Here is a 17,649-nt window from a genome sequence, read left to right as displayed (position 1 = left end):
AATCTATTATGGTGTATTTGTTTGTTTATACATGTATATAATTTGCAAATGTTTGGAACTTTTCAGCATTTTTTAGCCTTCCTAGAGGGCACCTGGCATTTGGGGCAAGAAAAACTGAGTAAAATGGCGTCTGCTGATGCTTTTATACCTCAGACGCTCTGACGTCGGGGAAAGTGCGACATCAGCCGAGGCCAGACCCAGACTTTGGAATCCGGCCGACCGAAGGGCTGCCTGAGGCAGGACAACCCATATGTTATGACTGCAGATGCATACCTATCGGACATCTACATTTATGGTAGGTACAAAACTGTACTTTCCCTCTTTAATGAGAAATAACTTCCAAGTCCAAGACAAAGCTTACTCCACTGGACCTGTTGCTTCATCTGGTACCTTCTTCACTGGTGTAGACTTGAATAATTTTAGGAGTAGCCACTTTGTCCACCGTATACCTTCCTAAAGCATTCAGGATTGATGCCTTTTTGTAGAGAGAGAGAGAGAGAGAACTGGTTTTGGCAGATCTGTACTTCAAGGGATCCTAGAGTCCGATTCAATACCTCAGTCCCCCACCCAATTAGTATAAAAAGCTATGTGAATCTTCCCATTAGTAAGCAATAATGCCACAGTGCTGAAATGAAGGACATAGCACAGTTGTTTAAAAACTTACCATGGTGGTAAATGTCGTGAGCAGATCACTTTTGCAGTATGTGCATTCTCACCCTCCCCCCTTTAATTTGCCGAGGTGGGCCTACCATTTCCCATCTCTTCCCTGCTGACTCGAGTCCTGTTGCTTCTCTCTTATTAGCCTCATTTTCCCTTTTTGGGGTAAGAAAACTCCGAGGAACTTTATGCCTATGTTTCTTATGCACCAGCATGCATCCTTTTGTATAGATAATTAGTCAGACTTGTAGTGTGAGAGGAAGGTACCTAAGGTTTTTATATACTGGCTAGATGTACAGTATCCTTAGGATACTTTCCATTAGTAAGCAGTATTGCAACAGTGATAAATTATGTCATCTACTGTTATGAATGTTCTTGCACAGCTGTGTTTTCAGTCAGCTTCACGTAACCATTCTGTTGTTCATACTGCCAAGCTGTGGCATTCATTACTCCAGACCTTAGAAGAGTAAACCTAATACTTTTCTGTAGAATTTAAAAACCTACCTAACCTACACTTGGCCTTGCCGTTGTACCTGAATTTCATTTCCGTCTCCAACCCCCTATCCATCTTAGATGTATGAGAGGACAGGGAGAAACTTTTAACCACATACATACAGTATACTGCAACGGTTAAATATATTTATTTGTAACTTTCATTACTGTATTATGTATGTATTTTCTAAATGTTTTGTTTGCATTCAGGAATGTACGTGTGCTGCTGTTTTTTTAACTGTGGAGCTTTTCTCCCCAGATATCCCCTAAAAAGGACTTTTAGCTCAGTCTGGTTATTCCTAGACAACAAATGTAAATAAAGTAAATTTAGTAAAATGGAAAATCCTGTATTTCAAAACTGGAAAAATATTTTTTGATGCCAAAAAAAGAACTGGATACCTATTCAGGCAGGAATGCCTTTCATCCTAAAATTTGTATAGGCTACTCTTTTTTTCTAGTGTGGTAACCATTTAAGGTGCATTTATCCGTTTCAGTTTTCTTTTTGTGAATCCACCTTTTTCTACATGCTTTAAGGTCGGATAGTCCTACATACCAGCCCCCCCCCCCCCGAAAATCTATTTCTCTTCCCTGAGGTCTGAATTGCGTGTGTGTGTGTGTGGGGGGGGGAATTAACTTTGCCACCCTTTGAACCTGCTGCTTCTGCATGTTTATTGCTTTAACTTTTGATAAAATTATTTGAATTCTATGCTCTGATACCCCCACCCCCTTCCCTGGGCTGTGTGCTTAGCACTTAACCCATCCTTTATGCTTAAGGTGATTGCTGAAATGTCTCTGAATCAATCTATTTACCTTCCTGCACGTTTCCTAACCATCATAATAACAGAAGTTAAGATTCTTCATTTGCTGGATGTTCACAGACCATTTAAACTTGATTTGGACAAGACTAAAGAAATTAGAACATCTGATCAGCTGTTTTTTTTTTTTTTTTTTTTTTTTTTTTTTTTTTTTTTTTTGAGGCAAAAAGCAAGATCTTCAGTATCTAAACAGATCATTTCCAGGTAGATTTCCTTTGCCATTTATTTTTATTATTTTTTCTGTTGTAAATCGCTCCTAGTGCTCATCAAAAGCTCATTGTTACAGGTCTGTAGCTTCTTCAGGTACCTTTTTCAGACAGTGTTACTCCAGATCCATCTTACAGGCATGTACTTAATCTCCATTCACACCGTTGCTAATCATTCAAAGATTAATGCCTTTCCTAGAGCAAGAGACATACTTCATGGGTTCCGGTTTCAGTTCTAAAGGAAAGTTTTGTGAATTGTCCCGTCAGCCTGTACTGCAACAGTAATCTATTGATGGACATAAACGGTTATTGCAGGTTCTTAAACTGTACTATGTTTGAATAGATCACTGTTGCATGTACCCTCTTTCAAGCCCTGCTCCACCCCCCGAGGTTTATCTTTCCACCTCTGATTTCTACCAGAGTCTGTCCTCTGTTTAGCAAACCCCAGTGTGTTCTGGAGCAAGAAAGCTCTTGAGGAATGTTTGTGCTGGTGCATAAAGAATGTACAAACACGCAGTCCTCGAGCCTAGATCCAAGGTTGTTCATATGGCACATGAGACATACTGGCTGGACCTCTGATATCCTGCAGGTACTTCCCATCTGTTGGGATTACTGCAACAGTGATCTATTCGAACATGTACTGTTATGGTAAATTCTTACACAATTATACTTTATAGCACTTACTGGGGGAAAAAGTGATTGTATATTAATATATGATTTTTTTTTTGTGTATTGTAAAATGTTTTACAGTCAATCTTGGTAAAAAGCATCACAGTTGAGTTTTTTGCTTATTGCATTTTGAGCTCCTTTCTCAGTGCTGCTTTCATAGTTTGCTCTTGTGAAGTTTCATAAATCCTTGCATTTTCAGCAGCTTTTCATGAGGTAATTTGATTAAGGTAAAAAGTATGCACATGTAGTTTGTCATTTTTGGTCAAGTTAATACATGTTTTAACTGTTACAGAAATAGGCCAGAAGGGAAAATACTGGAAACTGTGGGAATATTTGAAGCACCAAAACACCATGGAAAGTATGAAACAGGTCAGGTAAGAACTATAGATCTGTGCTGTGTACATAACATTCTGTTGATGCTTTTTAGTGATGACCTTGAAAAATTTAACTTTTATTAAACAAGATATCAGTTACAGTGGTTTCTAGTATAAGTATACATGTCTTGTATTTTCATAGACTAAATGTGATGTCATGCTTTCTCCTTAGTATCATAGTGTTACTGTGCTTATCAGTATCATGCTTTATCCCAAAGGTGAACCACAGATGCCATCTGCTTGTTAAGGTGTTTGCAATGAAGTATTTTTGTGTTAGTTGCCTGTTGCAGGGTACATAGAACCAGTACTGATTTCTGGATAGGACTTCAGTTTTTGAGAGAACAGTTGCTCAGTTTTACCCTGTGGTCTTTTCCTTGCAAATGCTAGTGTTAACTCGGGGAAACTAACTTGTAGGACAGGCGGATTAGCATAGCTCTTGGATATGTGCCTTTAATGCTGACAGGATTGGTTTAGGGACGGGCTGTTTGGTGGGATGCCATTTGAAGAGGACAAGAAAATATACCTAACAGACTACATCTGTTAGGATGCCAGCTGAAGAGATTGTGAAAGCATATTTAACCCCATAAGTGTGTTCATTCTGTGGGATTTCTGGCAAAGGTGTTGACGCTGGTCTTTGATGGGTAGGTCGTTTTCACTGTTGGGTTTTAAGCGGTCAGGGTTATGTATCGGTACTGGCCTCTGCTGTTTGGTAAGAGAGGTCAGTGCTGCAAGTCTTGGGTGCAGCACCCGTAAAAGTATAGTTAATGCAGTTGTGTTTATATCCCATCTCTTCTTGGTATAGACAACAAAATCTTATTCTGTGATGTTTTTTATTCTGACATGCAGTGCATTGAATTTGCTGTACATGTCTCTGACATACTAAAAATTAGGTTAGGTTTTATTATCTTCTGTTAATACTTTATCATATTACATTTCTGTAAATATGTTATACATGTGATGCATCTTTAACTTTGTTCAAAATGTGTGTAGAACAAAATGTTTATCATTATCCTAATGTACATTGTGATGTTTACTAAATGTGGAGCTTTTCTCTCATGGCCACTGCTGAAAAAGGACTTGTGTCCAGTAAATAAATATCCTGCCCTCACTGCTAATAACCTCCATGCTTTTTTAATTACTCTTTGCACCAGTTGCTGTTGACCATCATCTCATTCCTAGCAATCAGCCGTTTGTTCCCATCATGGTGGCAGTAGTCGACCTGAAATGAGCGGTTTGAGACATCCTTTAGGTGTGGTTTGCTGATTTTTCTTCTGGCACTACCATCACCGTGAGCATTCAATGTGAAGCTAGAGGGGTGTTTGCAATGGGCTGCCCACTCTGATCTTCCCTCATTTCTCTAAGGGATGTTGCTAGCAAGCAGTTCTGCTTACTTCCCCTCCTAGGATGGGAAGTGGTTTCCACCAGAGAAATTGCACATACCCACACATGCTGCTCTCTGTACTCCTGGGAGACGTGATCTGGCTGTGTCCCTATGCCCCCCCCCCCCACACTTGGCTGTTTGGTGCCAGGGTCGCTTATCAAACACTGGTGACATGGTTACCATTAAGGGCTCCATTCCTTTACACCATGGAGTGGACCTTTTTATGATTTCTACCTAAGCAGCATATAATTTTTGCCTGGATCTTTGCCATCCATCTTGTTGGCTATAATAGACAGGGTTATGGATAGTCTTACAGATGCTGGCAATATTTGAGATAGAGAATGAGATGGCCCAAACTCCCCACAGCCTCTCCGCAAAGGCTCTTGCAAGAGGCTATCTTTTCTACCAGTCCATCAGTCTGTCTATGACAGAAACCATCCAGGAGGAGGAGGATGGAGATAAAGCATGCTTAGCACAGCCCTGATGTGGTGCCTGGCCACTGAAGATGGAGCAAGATCTGCCAATCTCTGTGTAGACCTGATGGATTGAGATTCATAAGCCTGATTCTGCAGTGGCTGCAAATTACCTTTAAAAGTTTTTTCAGAGTTCTGCTGTCTTTACCTCAGGTAAGGAATCGGACAGTGTATGGGTGTGGGAAGCACATTTAAATATTGATCACTGTTGTTAAGTAGCCTTGGTTATTTGCAGTTATATCCTGCTGAGGATATAGCAACTGGCCATCTTCCAAATCTTCAAGGCAGCTTCCATGTGCCCAAACTGTCAGGCAGCTGGAGTGGTGCTGACTAAAATACAAGTTTGGATGCCAAGCCTTCCACAGCTTTACTGCTGTTAGAGTATGCTCCTCTGAGGCTTGACAGTTTGCTTGTGCTCTTCCTTTACTGGTCAGAAAAGTTTCCTTTGGGGGGAAATCTTCCAGTTAATAATTTGCTTATTTATGCATTTCTCTTCAGGAAAGGTGTTTTAAAGCTAGAAGTTTGTTTTAATGGACTGTCACAAGTGTACTATACTTTTTAAGCACTGTTTTTTCCTGTTCGTTTAAAAGTTGCTTAATGTAACTGAAAACTATTTTTTATGTGGAAATTTTTTTTGGCGCATTTTGGGACTAGCATAGGGTTTTAAAAGTGCCTTTTACTGTGTTTGTGTGGGGAAGAAGATGACTTTTAAAGACTTTTTATTTTTATCAGCATTTGCTGCTTGTTTTCCTTGAGAAAGAGACACCATTTTTGATTTGACCATTAAACAAACTGCTGGTCCCATGGCCTGGCCTCCTTCCTTCCACCAAAAGAAAAAAGTTAAGAAAATGTTTGCCACCACAGCAGGCTAACAGCTTGCTGAGCGACGAGTGGGTGACTGCTGTAGCCATTTGTTGTACCTCAGACCACTCGTCTTTTATCCCAAATACTTCTGTTGTAGCATCTACAGCCACAATGGACTGTGGGGATTAGGCACATCCTCTATGGCTGTTGGAGTCCCCTCAGTGACCAAGGGAGAGCTACTGTTGTTCCTGATGGAGAGAACAGGAAGGCTTCCCTGTTGTCAGAAGATTGTGCCCATCCCTGGGGAAGATGGTGATGCTGTTAACACTGTTGACCCTATTTTTCCTGTCAAAAATAATAGTAGACTAAATGTGTATCTTCTACTAAAGTTTCCTTAGACAGGAGTAGTTTGCTGGGTTTGGCTCAAGGTTTAATTCAGGCTGTTGATCCTTCTTGTAAAGTAGTTTCTGGTAAAAGAGGGGGATGCCTCTTTTCCTGAAGCAATTCAGGATTCTTAATCTGGACAAGAAGATGAAGGGACAGATGCAGGTTTTTTCAGGTTCCTATCATATGTTCGAAGGTTTAAAACTTTGAATCACTAAAGGTCGACCTTTAATGATTGAAGTTTTAAAATGTTGAATCGTATAACTGATATTGCCATAGAGTCTGGGAAGGGAAGATTTCCTTTTACTGTACTGTAGTGCGATCTCTGAGTTGGTATATTTAAGTAGTGGGGGTTGTGGGGGGTACAAGGGGGAGAGGACTTGCCCCCCCTGCATAGTGGGGGTTTTTTTTTTTTTTTGGCTTAAAATTTTTTTTTTTGATATTCGAATTATTAAAAGTTCAATCATTAACGTTCGAACTGTAGTGATTCAAACTTTTAATACTCCGATATTATGATATAAACACGCTTGTTTTCCCCCTCAGATTTCTGATTCAGAGGATAGCTCAGTTTCTGATTCTTCCTGTGAGGCTTCTCTTTCTGTGAAACTATTTCCAGAATGTGCCAATGTTCTTAGTGGGAGAACACCGAGGTTTCTCAGTCCCTCAGAAAATGCTGTGAGCTGTTGCAGAAGGAGTTTGTAGGAACTGCTCCATTCCTCCATTTTTGTTTGCCTTGGAGGATGTGTTACTGCCTGCAGTTTTCCTGACAGTCTGCCATCTGCTCCTAAAAAGGCAGATAAGATGTGTAAAGGTCACTGATACTCTTACCAAACCTGATCCAGCATCTGTAGCTATAGCTAATCCGTCTGCTGCTAAACAATTCCAATTTTTAGTATCTCTGATAAGGATGGGAAGATTAAGTCTGGGGGGAAAGTGTACTTTTGCAACCTTGATTTTCAGAATTTTGAATTGTCATGCTCATATGTTAAGGGTTGTCCTGGCTAATTGTAGAAGTATGAGGAATGTTTTGTCTGCAGATGTTCTTCATGTTTCACTGTTGCAGTCATCACATTTGGGTTATCCTGCCAGGGTTAACCCTCAGTCGGCCTGAATGCCAGAGGCTTAGTATTTCTGCCTCTGTTGCTGTTGCTCCAGGGCTGACGTCAGGTCGGCAAGTGGTATAAAATCAGGCAGCCGACGCTATTACATCAGTCTTTCTTGCTGAGTAGCCAGAAGCAGCTCGCACGAGTGCCGGTCGACCGCTACCTGAGTTTTCGTTTCCGAATTGAAGCTGAAGTCTTCTAAAGCTAAGTACCCAGTTGGGGATCCTTTTTTCTTGCTCTAACTGATGTCCAAAAAGTTAACAATTGTCTTGCCTGTGTAAAGCAAATACCACAACGAGACTTCCATTCTTTGCTGCGTCACCTGTTTAGGCCCAGACCACGACGTCCTCTGCTGTCGCTTTTGTGCTTTGTTCAACGCCAGAACTGTACGTCATTGGGCCCTTATTGTAGCTAGATATTTTCACTCTGTTCTCTAATTCCGATATGGTTTCGGTAAGCCATCCGAAAAAAAAATGTAGGGATAAAGACAGAGACAGATCGCACAGGTCCAACACTGCCGACGTTGCTTCCATTAAGCTAGTCCTCAGTTCTCTGGCCCTCAGTGAGGAGCTTTTGCAGCCCCTGATGCCAGCTTCTGTGGATTAGCAGGCCGCTACAGAGACCCTTTCGGAGTCCGGTATGCCACGAGACTCCTCTTCGACTAAGGATCCTGCGGATGTCTCTAGCTTGGATGGGTCTGGAGCCGCTGAGCAGGCACCGGCTTCCGAGGAAGTACTTTGCACTACCGATACTCAACACAGACCAATGACTTATTTCGCGTCTTCAGTTCTTTCGAAAACCGAGTTTCTAAGGCCCAGGGTACGAACCATACCCAAAAAACCGACCCAAGCTCAGGCCCCGGCTTCCTTGCCTCAGCCCCAAATGCTTAAAATGGCGGAAGACTTATAATGCTTATTAGGGGAGCCATGCTACCCCTTCCAAAAGAGAGACTTGTCCCCAGTAGTTTTATTTGAACAGGAGTCCGATGACTGTGATGCACCGGAATATGAAGATATGCAACCCCTCTCTGCTTATGAGAATTCTGATGCAGAGGAATCTATCCCTTCAGCCTCTCCACCAGAGTACTTTTCCTTTGGGGAAACTCTGCATACTTTAAGGGATCATTTCCAATGGGGAATGTCTAGGTTATCCTCCAGTCAAAGAGAATCAGGGAATTTTTAGATCTACCACAGCACAGACCTCTGGCCATTCCTCCTGTCCTGGATGTTGTGGATGATATTTTTATGGAATCCAGTCTGACTCCTGACACCTTCCCTCCTGCTTCCAGGAAACCTGACCGGTGTTAGTCCCTGACTCTCACAAATTTCTTTTCAAAAATCCTACTGCTGACCCAGAGGTCATCTTTCAAGTACCTAAAGGAATCAAAGCAACTTCAGCTAAGAATCCCACCCCCTCAGGTAGGGATTCCCGAGCATTAGACAGATGGGGTAAAAAAGTATACACTTGCTAATCTTTCTATTGGAGCATTAAATTGTCAGTTCCACATGCTGAAATTTCAGCAACATACCGTGGAACTCCTCAAACAAAAAATATCTTCTTTTCCTGCTTGTGCAGAAAATAGTTACAAGAGTTAATGCACTCTGCAAGTCAAGTAACTAAGCACACCTTACAATGTGGTTTTGACGCCCTAGAAGCATCTTGCAGGGCAGCAGTCACTGGTTCTGTCCTTAGAAGGCATGCTTGGCTTAAGGAACAGATCTTGCCAGACCATGTCAAATCCAAATTATTGGACGCACGCTTGAACATAGACAACTTATTTGGCACCAAGGCAGAAGCTAAGTCTATGCAGACAGTTAGACTTCATACAGGTCCAGCCATCAAGGTTCAGTAGACATTGCCCCCCCAAGCACTGGCCCTTTCCTGCCCCCTCCAGGCCAGCTCAGCTCAGATCCAGGGGAAGCAGACCCCCCCCCCCCAGACAACAGCCCCAGGGAATGCAGAGATCTAAGCAATGGAGTTCATCCTCTTCTAAAACAGGGAGTGCAAAGCCAATGGCTTTTCACTTCCACCCCCTCCCTCTGCTCACCTGGTCGTGCCCCTAGGAGGAAAAATCTCCTTCCACGCAAGCAACTGAGCCACCATTACCAACGACCGCTGGGTCCTCAACAGTGTCCCAGGGATACATATTTTTATTTCCACACACTGCCAACCCCCAAAATGGTTCCTCCAAACCAGTGGGCAGAGGCCAAAAAGCAAGTCCTTTCTCTGCTCTCCATGAGGGCAATAGAGCATATTCCTGCAGAACAGAGAGGCCAAGGTTTCTACTCCAGTCTCTTCCTGGTACCCAGAATAGAGGGCACATGACACCCCATTCTCGATCTAAACACCTTTCTGGTGATACCAAAATTCAAAATTCTCACCCTCCAGCAGCTTCTACCTATGCTTTCCAAGTATGCTTGGTTAGCCACCCTAGACTTAAGAGGCCTACCTACACTTCCCAATCAGGGAATCATGCATGGAATACCTACGTTTCGGGACATGATCTGTGAACTTTGAGATCTCTGTGCTTCCCTTTGGCTTATCCACTGCTCCCAGAGTTTTCATAAAATGTCTGGCTCCAGCCATTGCTTTTTGCAGACAAGTATTCAAATTTACCCATAATTAGACTGCCTGATTCAGGCAGACAGGAAAAGTTGCTACAGCACATGACCTTTGTAAAGGGCCTACTGACCTCCCTGCGGTATACTATCAACGAAAAGAAATCCAAACTAGTCCCCACACACACAATTGTATTCCTGGCAGCAAGCCTGGGCACAGCATCCCAGATGGCATTCCTTACTCCAGAAAAACAAGTCTACCTGACAGGCTACTTCTCTCAGCTTGCCACCAGAACCCAATTATCCACAAGGAAAATCCTGCAAGCTCTAGGGTTCATGGCATCTTGCATTCTACTCATTCCATATGCCAGACTGCATAGGAGGAAACTACAGTGGTACATAAAAAGCCTTTGGTGTCAGCACCTGGAAACTCTTATACCAATGATACCTTGTCTAAGGAAAGATTTTCTTTGGTGGGCAGCAGCATGCAACCCCAACAAGGTACTTCCCTTCTCACAACCCCATGCTGCCCAGACCCTCACCACAGACGCATCAGACTATGCTTGGGGTGCTCACCTGGATGGCAGTTGCATTCAGGGCCAATGGAGCCCAAATCGAATACATCTGCACATCAACCAAAAAGAGATGTTAGCTGTTCAGCATGCCCTGACAGCTTTCAGACCCTTACTCTACCCAGGGACTTTACTGGTCAAAACAGACAACACCACAGTGATGTGGTATATCAACAAGCAGGGAGGGACTCTGTCTTATCTTCTGCAGGCTCACCGTGACCCTTTGGCACACGGCCTCAGCCATGCAACTACACCGGTTAGCACAATTCTTGCCAGGCTCTCTAAACTCTCTGGCAGGCAACTTAAGCAGAAACCTGCTAGACCCACACGAGTGGCAGCTAGACCACAGAACCTTCACTCTTGTAACCCAGAAATGAGGCACCCCGAAGGTAGACTTCTTTGCCTCCCGCTCCAGTCATCAGCTCAGCAATTTCTGCACCAGGGAACCTCACAGCAAGGCCTGGAAAGTGGGTGCTCTGTCCTTCCAGTGTGTAAACCTCTCAGTCTATGCATTTCCCCCTCAACCACTCATTTCAAGGGTACTGCTTAAAATAAGGGAGGAAAAACCAAGGGGAATCCTGATTGCCCCAGACTGGCCACGCCAGCACTGGTACACACCGCTGCGCAGCAATCACCCCTGCCACCATGGCACCTATCTCAGATCCCAACACTCCTGACACAGAGGAATGGAGAATTCATGCATCAATTGCAGACCCTCAGCATTGCAGCCTGGCTTTATTCCCTGACCTCTCCTCAAGCTGCCAGCCTAAGCAAATAAGTTTCAGATGTTATGAGTGAGGCCAGACGCCCCAGCACTAGAAAATCCTATGCTGACAAGTGGAAAATATTTTGCACCTGTATCCAGGCTAAGGGAGCTGGAACGGCACAGCCCTCCCTGCCTCCCATCGTGGATTACCTGTTAGACATACTTCACAAGTCTAGCCTTCTCTTCTATTAAAATTCATGCCTCCGCCATCTCTGCTCATTTCAGCACAGAGCCGCCTCTCTTCTCACACCCTCTCATCAAACAGTTCCTAGGAGGGGATAACAACTTAAAGCCACCCAGAAGAGCTCCTACCCCAGCTTGGGACCATAACTTGGTGCTGGAAAGCTAACCCTGCCCCTCCCCCCCTTTGAGCCTGCAGCCTCAGCAGAGTTAAAATTTCTCTCTTGGAAGACCGCCTTGCTTCTGGACATCACTTCAGCTAGAAGAGTATCAAAGTTACAAGCACTTATGGCTGTGGAGCCCATTGTCATTTTCCATGCTAACAGGGTCTCCCTCAGGACTAACCCATCCTTCATGCCTAAAGTGGTGTCCAGTGTGGCTCTCAACCAATCCAATCGTTTGCCCACCTTCTTCCCTAACCCACAAAATAAGGGGGAAAGGATTCTGCAATGTGCAGACAGATCAGATTATTCTATCTGGACAGGACCAAGTCTTTTAGAAAAACTGATCAGTTGCTAGTCAGCTTCACTGCAGGGGCATGTGGCAAGGCCATTTCCAAACAAACAATTTCGAAATGGATAGCACACTGCATCCATTTCCGCTACAAAACAGCACAGGAAACCACTCCCAAATGAGGTCTGGACACATTCCACCAGAGCAACCTCCACCTCTGCAGCTTTTCTCAGAGGGATCTCCACCAGGGACATCCTGGAGGGTGCAACATGGACATCTTTTCATACCTTTAAGCATTACAACCTACATATCTTCTCCAAATCCAGGGCAGGCTTTGCCACCACATTCTTGCAGGGCATACTAGCCAGCCCCCAGTCTTCTTGAGTGCCTCCACCCTTTTCTTCAGCTTTGGGAATCGACCCAAATGTAATGACTGCAACAGTGAAACACAAAGACCATAGTACAGTTGTGTACACTTACCATAAATGTAAATGTTGGAGAGTATTCACTGTTGCAGTCCTGGTTTCCCTCCCTCCATCCCCCTTCTGTCTCTCTCTCTCCCTACTTACAAGGAAATTTTGGTATTTACTTTCTACTGGTAATGTTCTTCCACCATAACGTATCTCCCTGTTGAGAGCTCCTGACAGGGCAAGAAAAACTAATATTATGGTGTCAGCTGCCTAATTCTATACCTCTGATGACCTGACGTCAGTCCTGGAGCGACAGCAACCGAAGCAGAAATACTAAGCCTCTGGTATTCGGGCTGACTGCTACCCCTGGCAGGATAACCCAAATGTGATGACTGCAACAGTGAATACACTCCATCTGGATTTGTGGTAAGTGTACACAACTGTACTTTCTCAACTGAATCTCTGTAGAATATGATGAGAACAGTGGGTGGAAGCTTTTCTTTTTTGAGCCTTCTGAGAAAGTGGAGACATTGGTGTACTTTTTGACCAACTGTTCAGTGTTCACAGTCCAGGAGAGATCCTCCAAAATGTGCGAGATCTTCCGAAATGTGCTTACCTAAAAACTTTGTAGATTTGACCCTTTCTACCTCATCACCATTTATCATGAGCAGCAAGTGTGTGTTGACCTTTTCCTTAAGTCTGTAATGATTTCTTTTATTGACCTTCAGGTCAGGGTTAATCTCAGCACACCAATCAATGAGTAGACCTCGCCTCTGTAAGCTCTTTCATCCTTCCCTTTGAAGCCTGTGATGCTCCACCTCTTGTCCAGTAATCAAGGAGCCTCACTCCTCACCGCTAGCACCAGTGGGGGACGTATATTGGGAGGATAAGTACATACACAGTATTCCCAGATGCAGCTTTCTGCATCAACTGCAATTTCCCTTAAGCGCACACACTGACCTCAGTCAGTACAGGGATGGTTTCTTCCTCTTTCTCCAGATCTCCAATAAGTTTCCCCACTAGCACAGCTATAGAGTTGAGATCTCATCTGAGTGGCCAAACCAAGACCTCCAACTCTCGCAGTCTCTTTAACCAGTGCTTCTTGTCCCTGCCCAATTAGCTGACACACACACTCTTGGAGATTTGTTACTCACTCACTCGTATACACACGAACTCTCACTCATATACACTTGCACACACGCACTCATACATACACACACACACTCAGTCTCACTCGTACATACACGCACATGCACTCTCACTCATGTACATACACACACACACGCACTCTCACTCATATAACATACACACACACGCACTCTCACTCATATACATACACACATGCACTCATACACACACCTGGGAAAGGCTGGCACAGGTTTACTAGCTATGCCCCCTTCTGCCCAGACTATAAAGTAGTTATTACTGCCACCAGCCACCTCTTTATCAGCTACTTTAAGGCCCTTAACAAAGGGTGTTCAATCTTACTGTGTAATGTTCTATCAATACAAATGGTAGTTTGACAAAGGCTATTAGGAGTGGCCCACACATTGCACTAAATAAATATGCAAGTACTCTCACAACAGAAGTTTGTCGCTACACAGATCAGCCGCAGTGAAAGGTTTAAATGTATTTAATAATAAAAGGACAAGAAAATACTTGTATACTTAGTTACATCAGAGTTCAGAATCACAGGAAATATTTAGAACAACATTGCAGGCCAGTCTCAGATAAAGAAAAACATCTAAGCTAAGCTTTACTATATTCCTGAGTACATCTAAGAGAATTACTGTACCCTAATAACTTCAGGGCAAGCAAGGCAGATGTGAGTGGATTTTGATGTCAGGTCAAAGACAAACTACAGAATACTCTCACTCTCTGGGTTCTTAAATTAATATCTCTAGTATTACTGAGCTTGCAGAATGACATCATTTCTTGTCATCTGACTCTCTCCCACATAAAAGCCCCAACTGATGCAGCTGGTAGCAGTTAGCATCTACCTGTGACAATATATAGACAAGGATTTTTCTTGGATCTAAGACAGATCCTGGAAGTCATAAAAGAATAAAACACTTCCAAGACCATGCAGAAAACTTCTAATTCTAGACATTTTCTGTTACTGCACTGGAACCGAAAGATAGCTGTTTTTTCTTATGTGGCTATAAGGTAATTTAATTTCCGCTTTTTTTCTGAAGTTAACTTTTTATGTTTCAGTTTCCATTGTTAAAATATATACAGCTCAGCAGTTAAAATATTGCCAAGTACATTTATGTTGTAATCCAGTAGGGCATGCTGTGGTTACATCTTTAAACGACACTTGTAAAATACCTCTTCAGCACACGTTTCTACAAACCATCTTGTATAATGTAAAGTTCTAATACATTTGTAACACAGACATATGAATTGTGTTGATATTCACAAATGACATATAATTTACAAAATTCAAGATAGGTGAACTGGCAGTATCTCCTTTCATGACAAGGCCCACAACCGTATTATTGTCTGCAAACTTAAAGGCATTGGTGTTGTATTTTGCAGAACATGCCAAGCTGAAGTCAATAAACAGCCTGACTAAGTTGCTTCTTCCCTCCAGATCGAGTGAGTAGTGGAGTGCTATTGAAGTAACATTCGCAGTGAATCTGTTAGCCCAGTGACCAAACTGTAGATGGCCGAAGATGGATGGAAGGTTTGCCGACAAATCCCTTTCAAATAGCCTCTCAAAGCATTTCATGACATTTGAAGTTAGAGCAACCGGTTTGTAATCATTCAGGCAGGCCATATTAGCTATTTTTAAGGAGAGGGACAATATTCGCTACCTTGAAGCAAGGGCAAACTTTACCAAGAATAAAGGAGGTGTTGAACATATCAGAACTGAGCATAGTTGGTCTGCACAGCATTTAAGTACTTTGCCCAGTATTTTATCAGGACCAGCAGCCTTCCTGGGGATGTTCTTCGTGTTTCACTGTTGCAATCATTACATTTGGGTAATCTGCTGGCAGGTTGCCCTCATTCGGCCTGATTAACAAAGTCTTGGGTCCTGTGTCGGTTGCTGTCCCTTTTTCCATGACGTCAGGTGTATAAAACATGCAGCCGACGCCATTACATCAGTCTTTCTTGCCGTGCGGTGCTTGAAGTAGAAGCAGTTCGCAAGTGCTGGTTGGCAGACTCCTGAAATTTTCATTTTCGAGTTTCAGAACCGAAGTCTTCAACTAAAAAGCTAAGTACCCTGTTGAGGAAACTTTTTCTTGCTCCTTAACGATATCAGTAAAAGTTAATAATTGCATTACTTGTGGAAAGCAAATACCTCATAAGGATTTTCATTTGTACTGTATTCCTTGCCTAGGCCCTGACCACAACGTACCTTGCTGTCAGTTTTGTGCTAAATTTAAGCAATGCGCACTCAAACGTCGGTACATTTTTGCTTCTAAATATTTTTTGCTCACGCTTTGTCGTCTGTTAGCAATCTGACTACCGGAATACCTAAACAACGCAAAGAAAGACAGGCCATTGAGGTCCAAAACTGCCGACTATGCTTCTAAGCCAGTCGCCAGTTCGCCGGTACTCTGTGAGGTGCTTTTGCAACCCCCCATACCCGCTACTTCTGATTCGCAGGCCTCTGCTGAGACCCATTCGGAGTCCGGTATGCTGCGAGATGCTTCAATTATGGAATCAGCGGATGTCTCTACCTTAAATGGGTCCGGAGCCGCTGTGCCAGCACTGGCGTCTGAGGGTGTTTTCAGGCCTACAGATTTGTATATTAGACAGACGCCATCTTCAAAACTAAGGCCAAAATCTAGACCTATGCCTAAAAACCCGATGCCTGGGCCACATGTGCAGGCCCCTATGCCTAAAAAACAAATGATTAAAATGGTTGAAGATTTTAATTACTCTGATCAGGGGTAGCCAACCCCGCCCTTTTAAAAGGCTTGGGCAAGACATTGATTATGAATCTTTTGAGCAGGATTCTATTTCTTCTGACTCTTCTAATGAACAGGAATTGTCTATACCCACTTATGAGGACTCTGATGCAGAAGATTCCATTCCTTCTGCTTCTCCCCCTGAGGATTTTTCTTTTGGGGAACCTTTGCATACCTTAAGGGAACATTTCCACTGGGAAAGTCAGGATTTCTCTGAATCTAAAAAGAGACTTGGAGATTTTCTTCCTCAGCATAGGCCTTTGGCTATACCTCCTTTTCTAGACATTGTTGATTGTTTTTCAAGAATCTAGTATGGCTCCTGATTCTCTGCCTCTGGCTCCTTTTAACCAGACAGATAATACAGGATTCCTGACTCCCACAAATTCATTTTCAAAAATCCTATTGCAGATCCTGAAACCATTTCTCAGTGTCCCAAGGGCGTTAAGGCTTCTACTGCTAAAAATCCTACCCCTTCTAATAGAGATTCCAGGGCGCTGGATAGATGGGGTAAGAAGATTTACGCTTCTGCAACCTTGGCAATCAGGGCTTTTAAACTGTCAATTTCATATGCTAAAATATCGACAGCATATCATGGGACTGCTTAAACAGAAAATGATGTTAATTTCTGACTGTGTGGAAAATAAAGATTTACAGGATTTATTGCATTCAGTTGAACAAGTTGGAAAACTTACTTTGCAATGTGGTTTTGATTCTTTGGAGGCCTCTTGCAGGGCTGCTGTAACTGGGTCTGTGCTAAGAAGGCATGCTTGGCTCAAAGAGCAAAATCTGCCTGATGATGTTAAAGCAAAATTGTTGGATGCTCATTTAGAACAGGACTGTCTCTTTGGTAATAAGGTTGAAGAAGTTTTAAAAAAAGATGGAAGATGAAGCTAAATCTATGCAAACTGTGAAAGATTTCTTACAAGTGCAACCTCCCAGATTTAGTAGGCACAGGCCTACTAAGAACTAGTCTTTCCCAGTTCCTTCGAGAGACACTCGAGTCAAACCCAGACATTCCAAAGGCTCCAGGTTTCAGTCACAAGGGACTTTTAGAAGAAAGCAATGGGGTGCCGCCTCCTCCAAATCTGGAAACAACAAGACACACCTCCCTATGGTAAGCAGTTTCATTTACTTCCCTTTACACTTACCAAGCACTGGGGGGGAAACTGGCTCTTCATGCAGGAAACTGGCAACTTATAACCCAGGGCAAATGGGTTTTAAATATTGTATCCCAGGGATACAGATTTCATTTCCACACATTGCCAATTCCAAACGGATGGCCAGACCTGCCCCCAAATCAGTGAGCAGAGGCCCAGAAACAAGTACTTTCCCTCATGAACACGGGGGCTATTCAACCAGTACCAGAAAGAGGAAAAGGGACAAGGTTTCTATTAAAGACTTTTCCTTGTACCCAGAAAAGACAAATGTTGGCGTC

The 17,649-nt window shown here is 43.1% G+C and overlaps 1 protein-coding gene across 1 annotated transcript in view; it reads left to right on the top strand.

The window, feature by feature from the left end:
- POLDIP2 (DNA polymerase delta interacting protein 2) overlaps positions 1-17,649 on the top strand; it is a 1,361,368-nt gene that overhangs the window by 309,220 nt on the left and 1,034,499 nt on the right. The window contains exon 2 of the mRNA XM_044054380.1: positions 3,132-3,213. Within this exon, the coding sequence (XP_043910315.1) occupies positions 3,132-3,213 (82 nt within the window). The remainder of the gene's footprint in view (positions 1-3,131; positions 3,214-17,649) is intronic.

This window comes from Protopterus annectens, chromosome 13.part0 (genome assembly GCF_019279795.1).
Source record: "Protopterus annectens isolate FY-2018-M chromosome 13.part0, PAN1.0, whole genome shotgun sequence".
Lineage (NCBI taxonomy): Eukaryota > Metazoa > Chordata > Ceratodontiformes > Protopteridae > Protopterus > Protopterus annectens.
The sequence above is the reverse complement of the archived record's forward strand: the minus strand, read 5'-3'. Positions and strand labels throughout refer to the sequence as shown.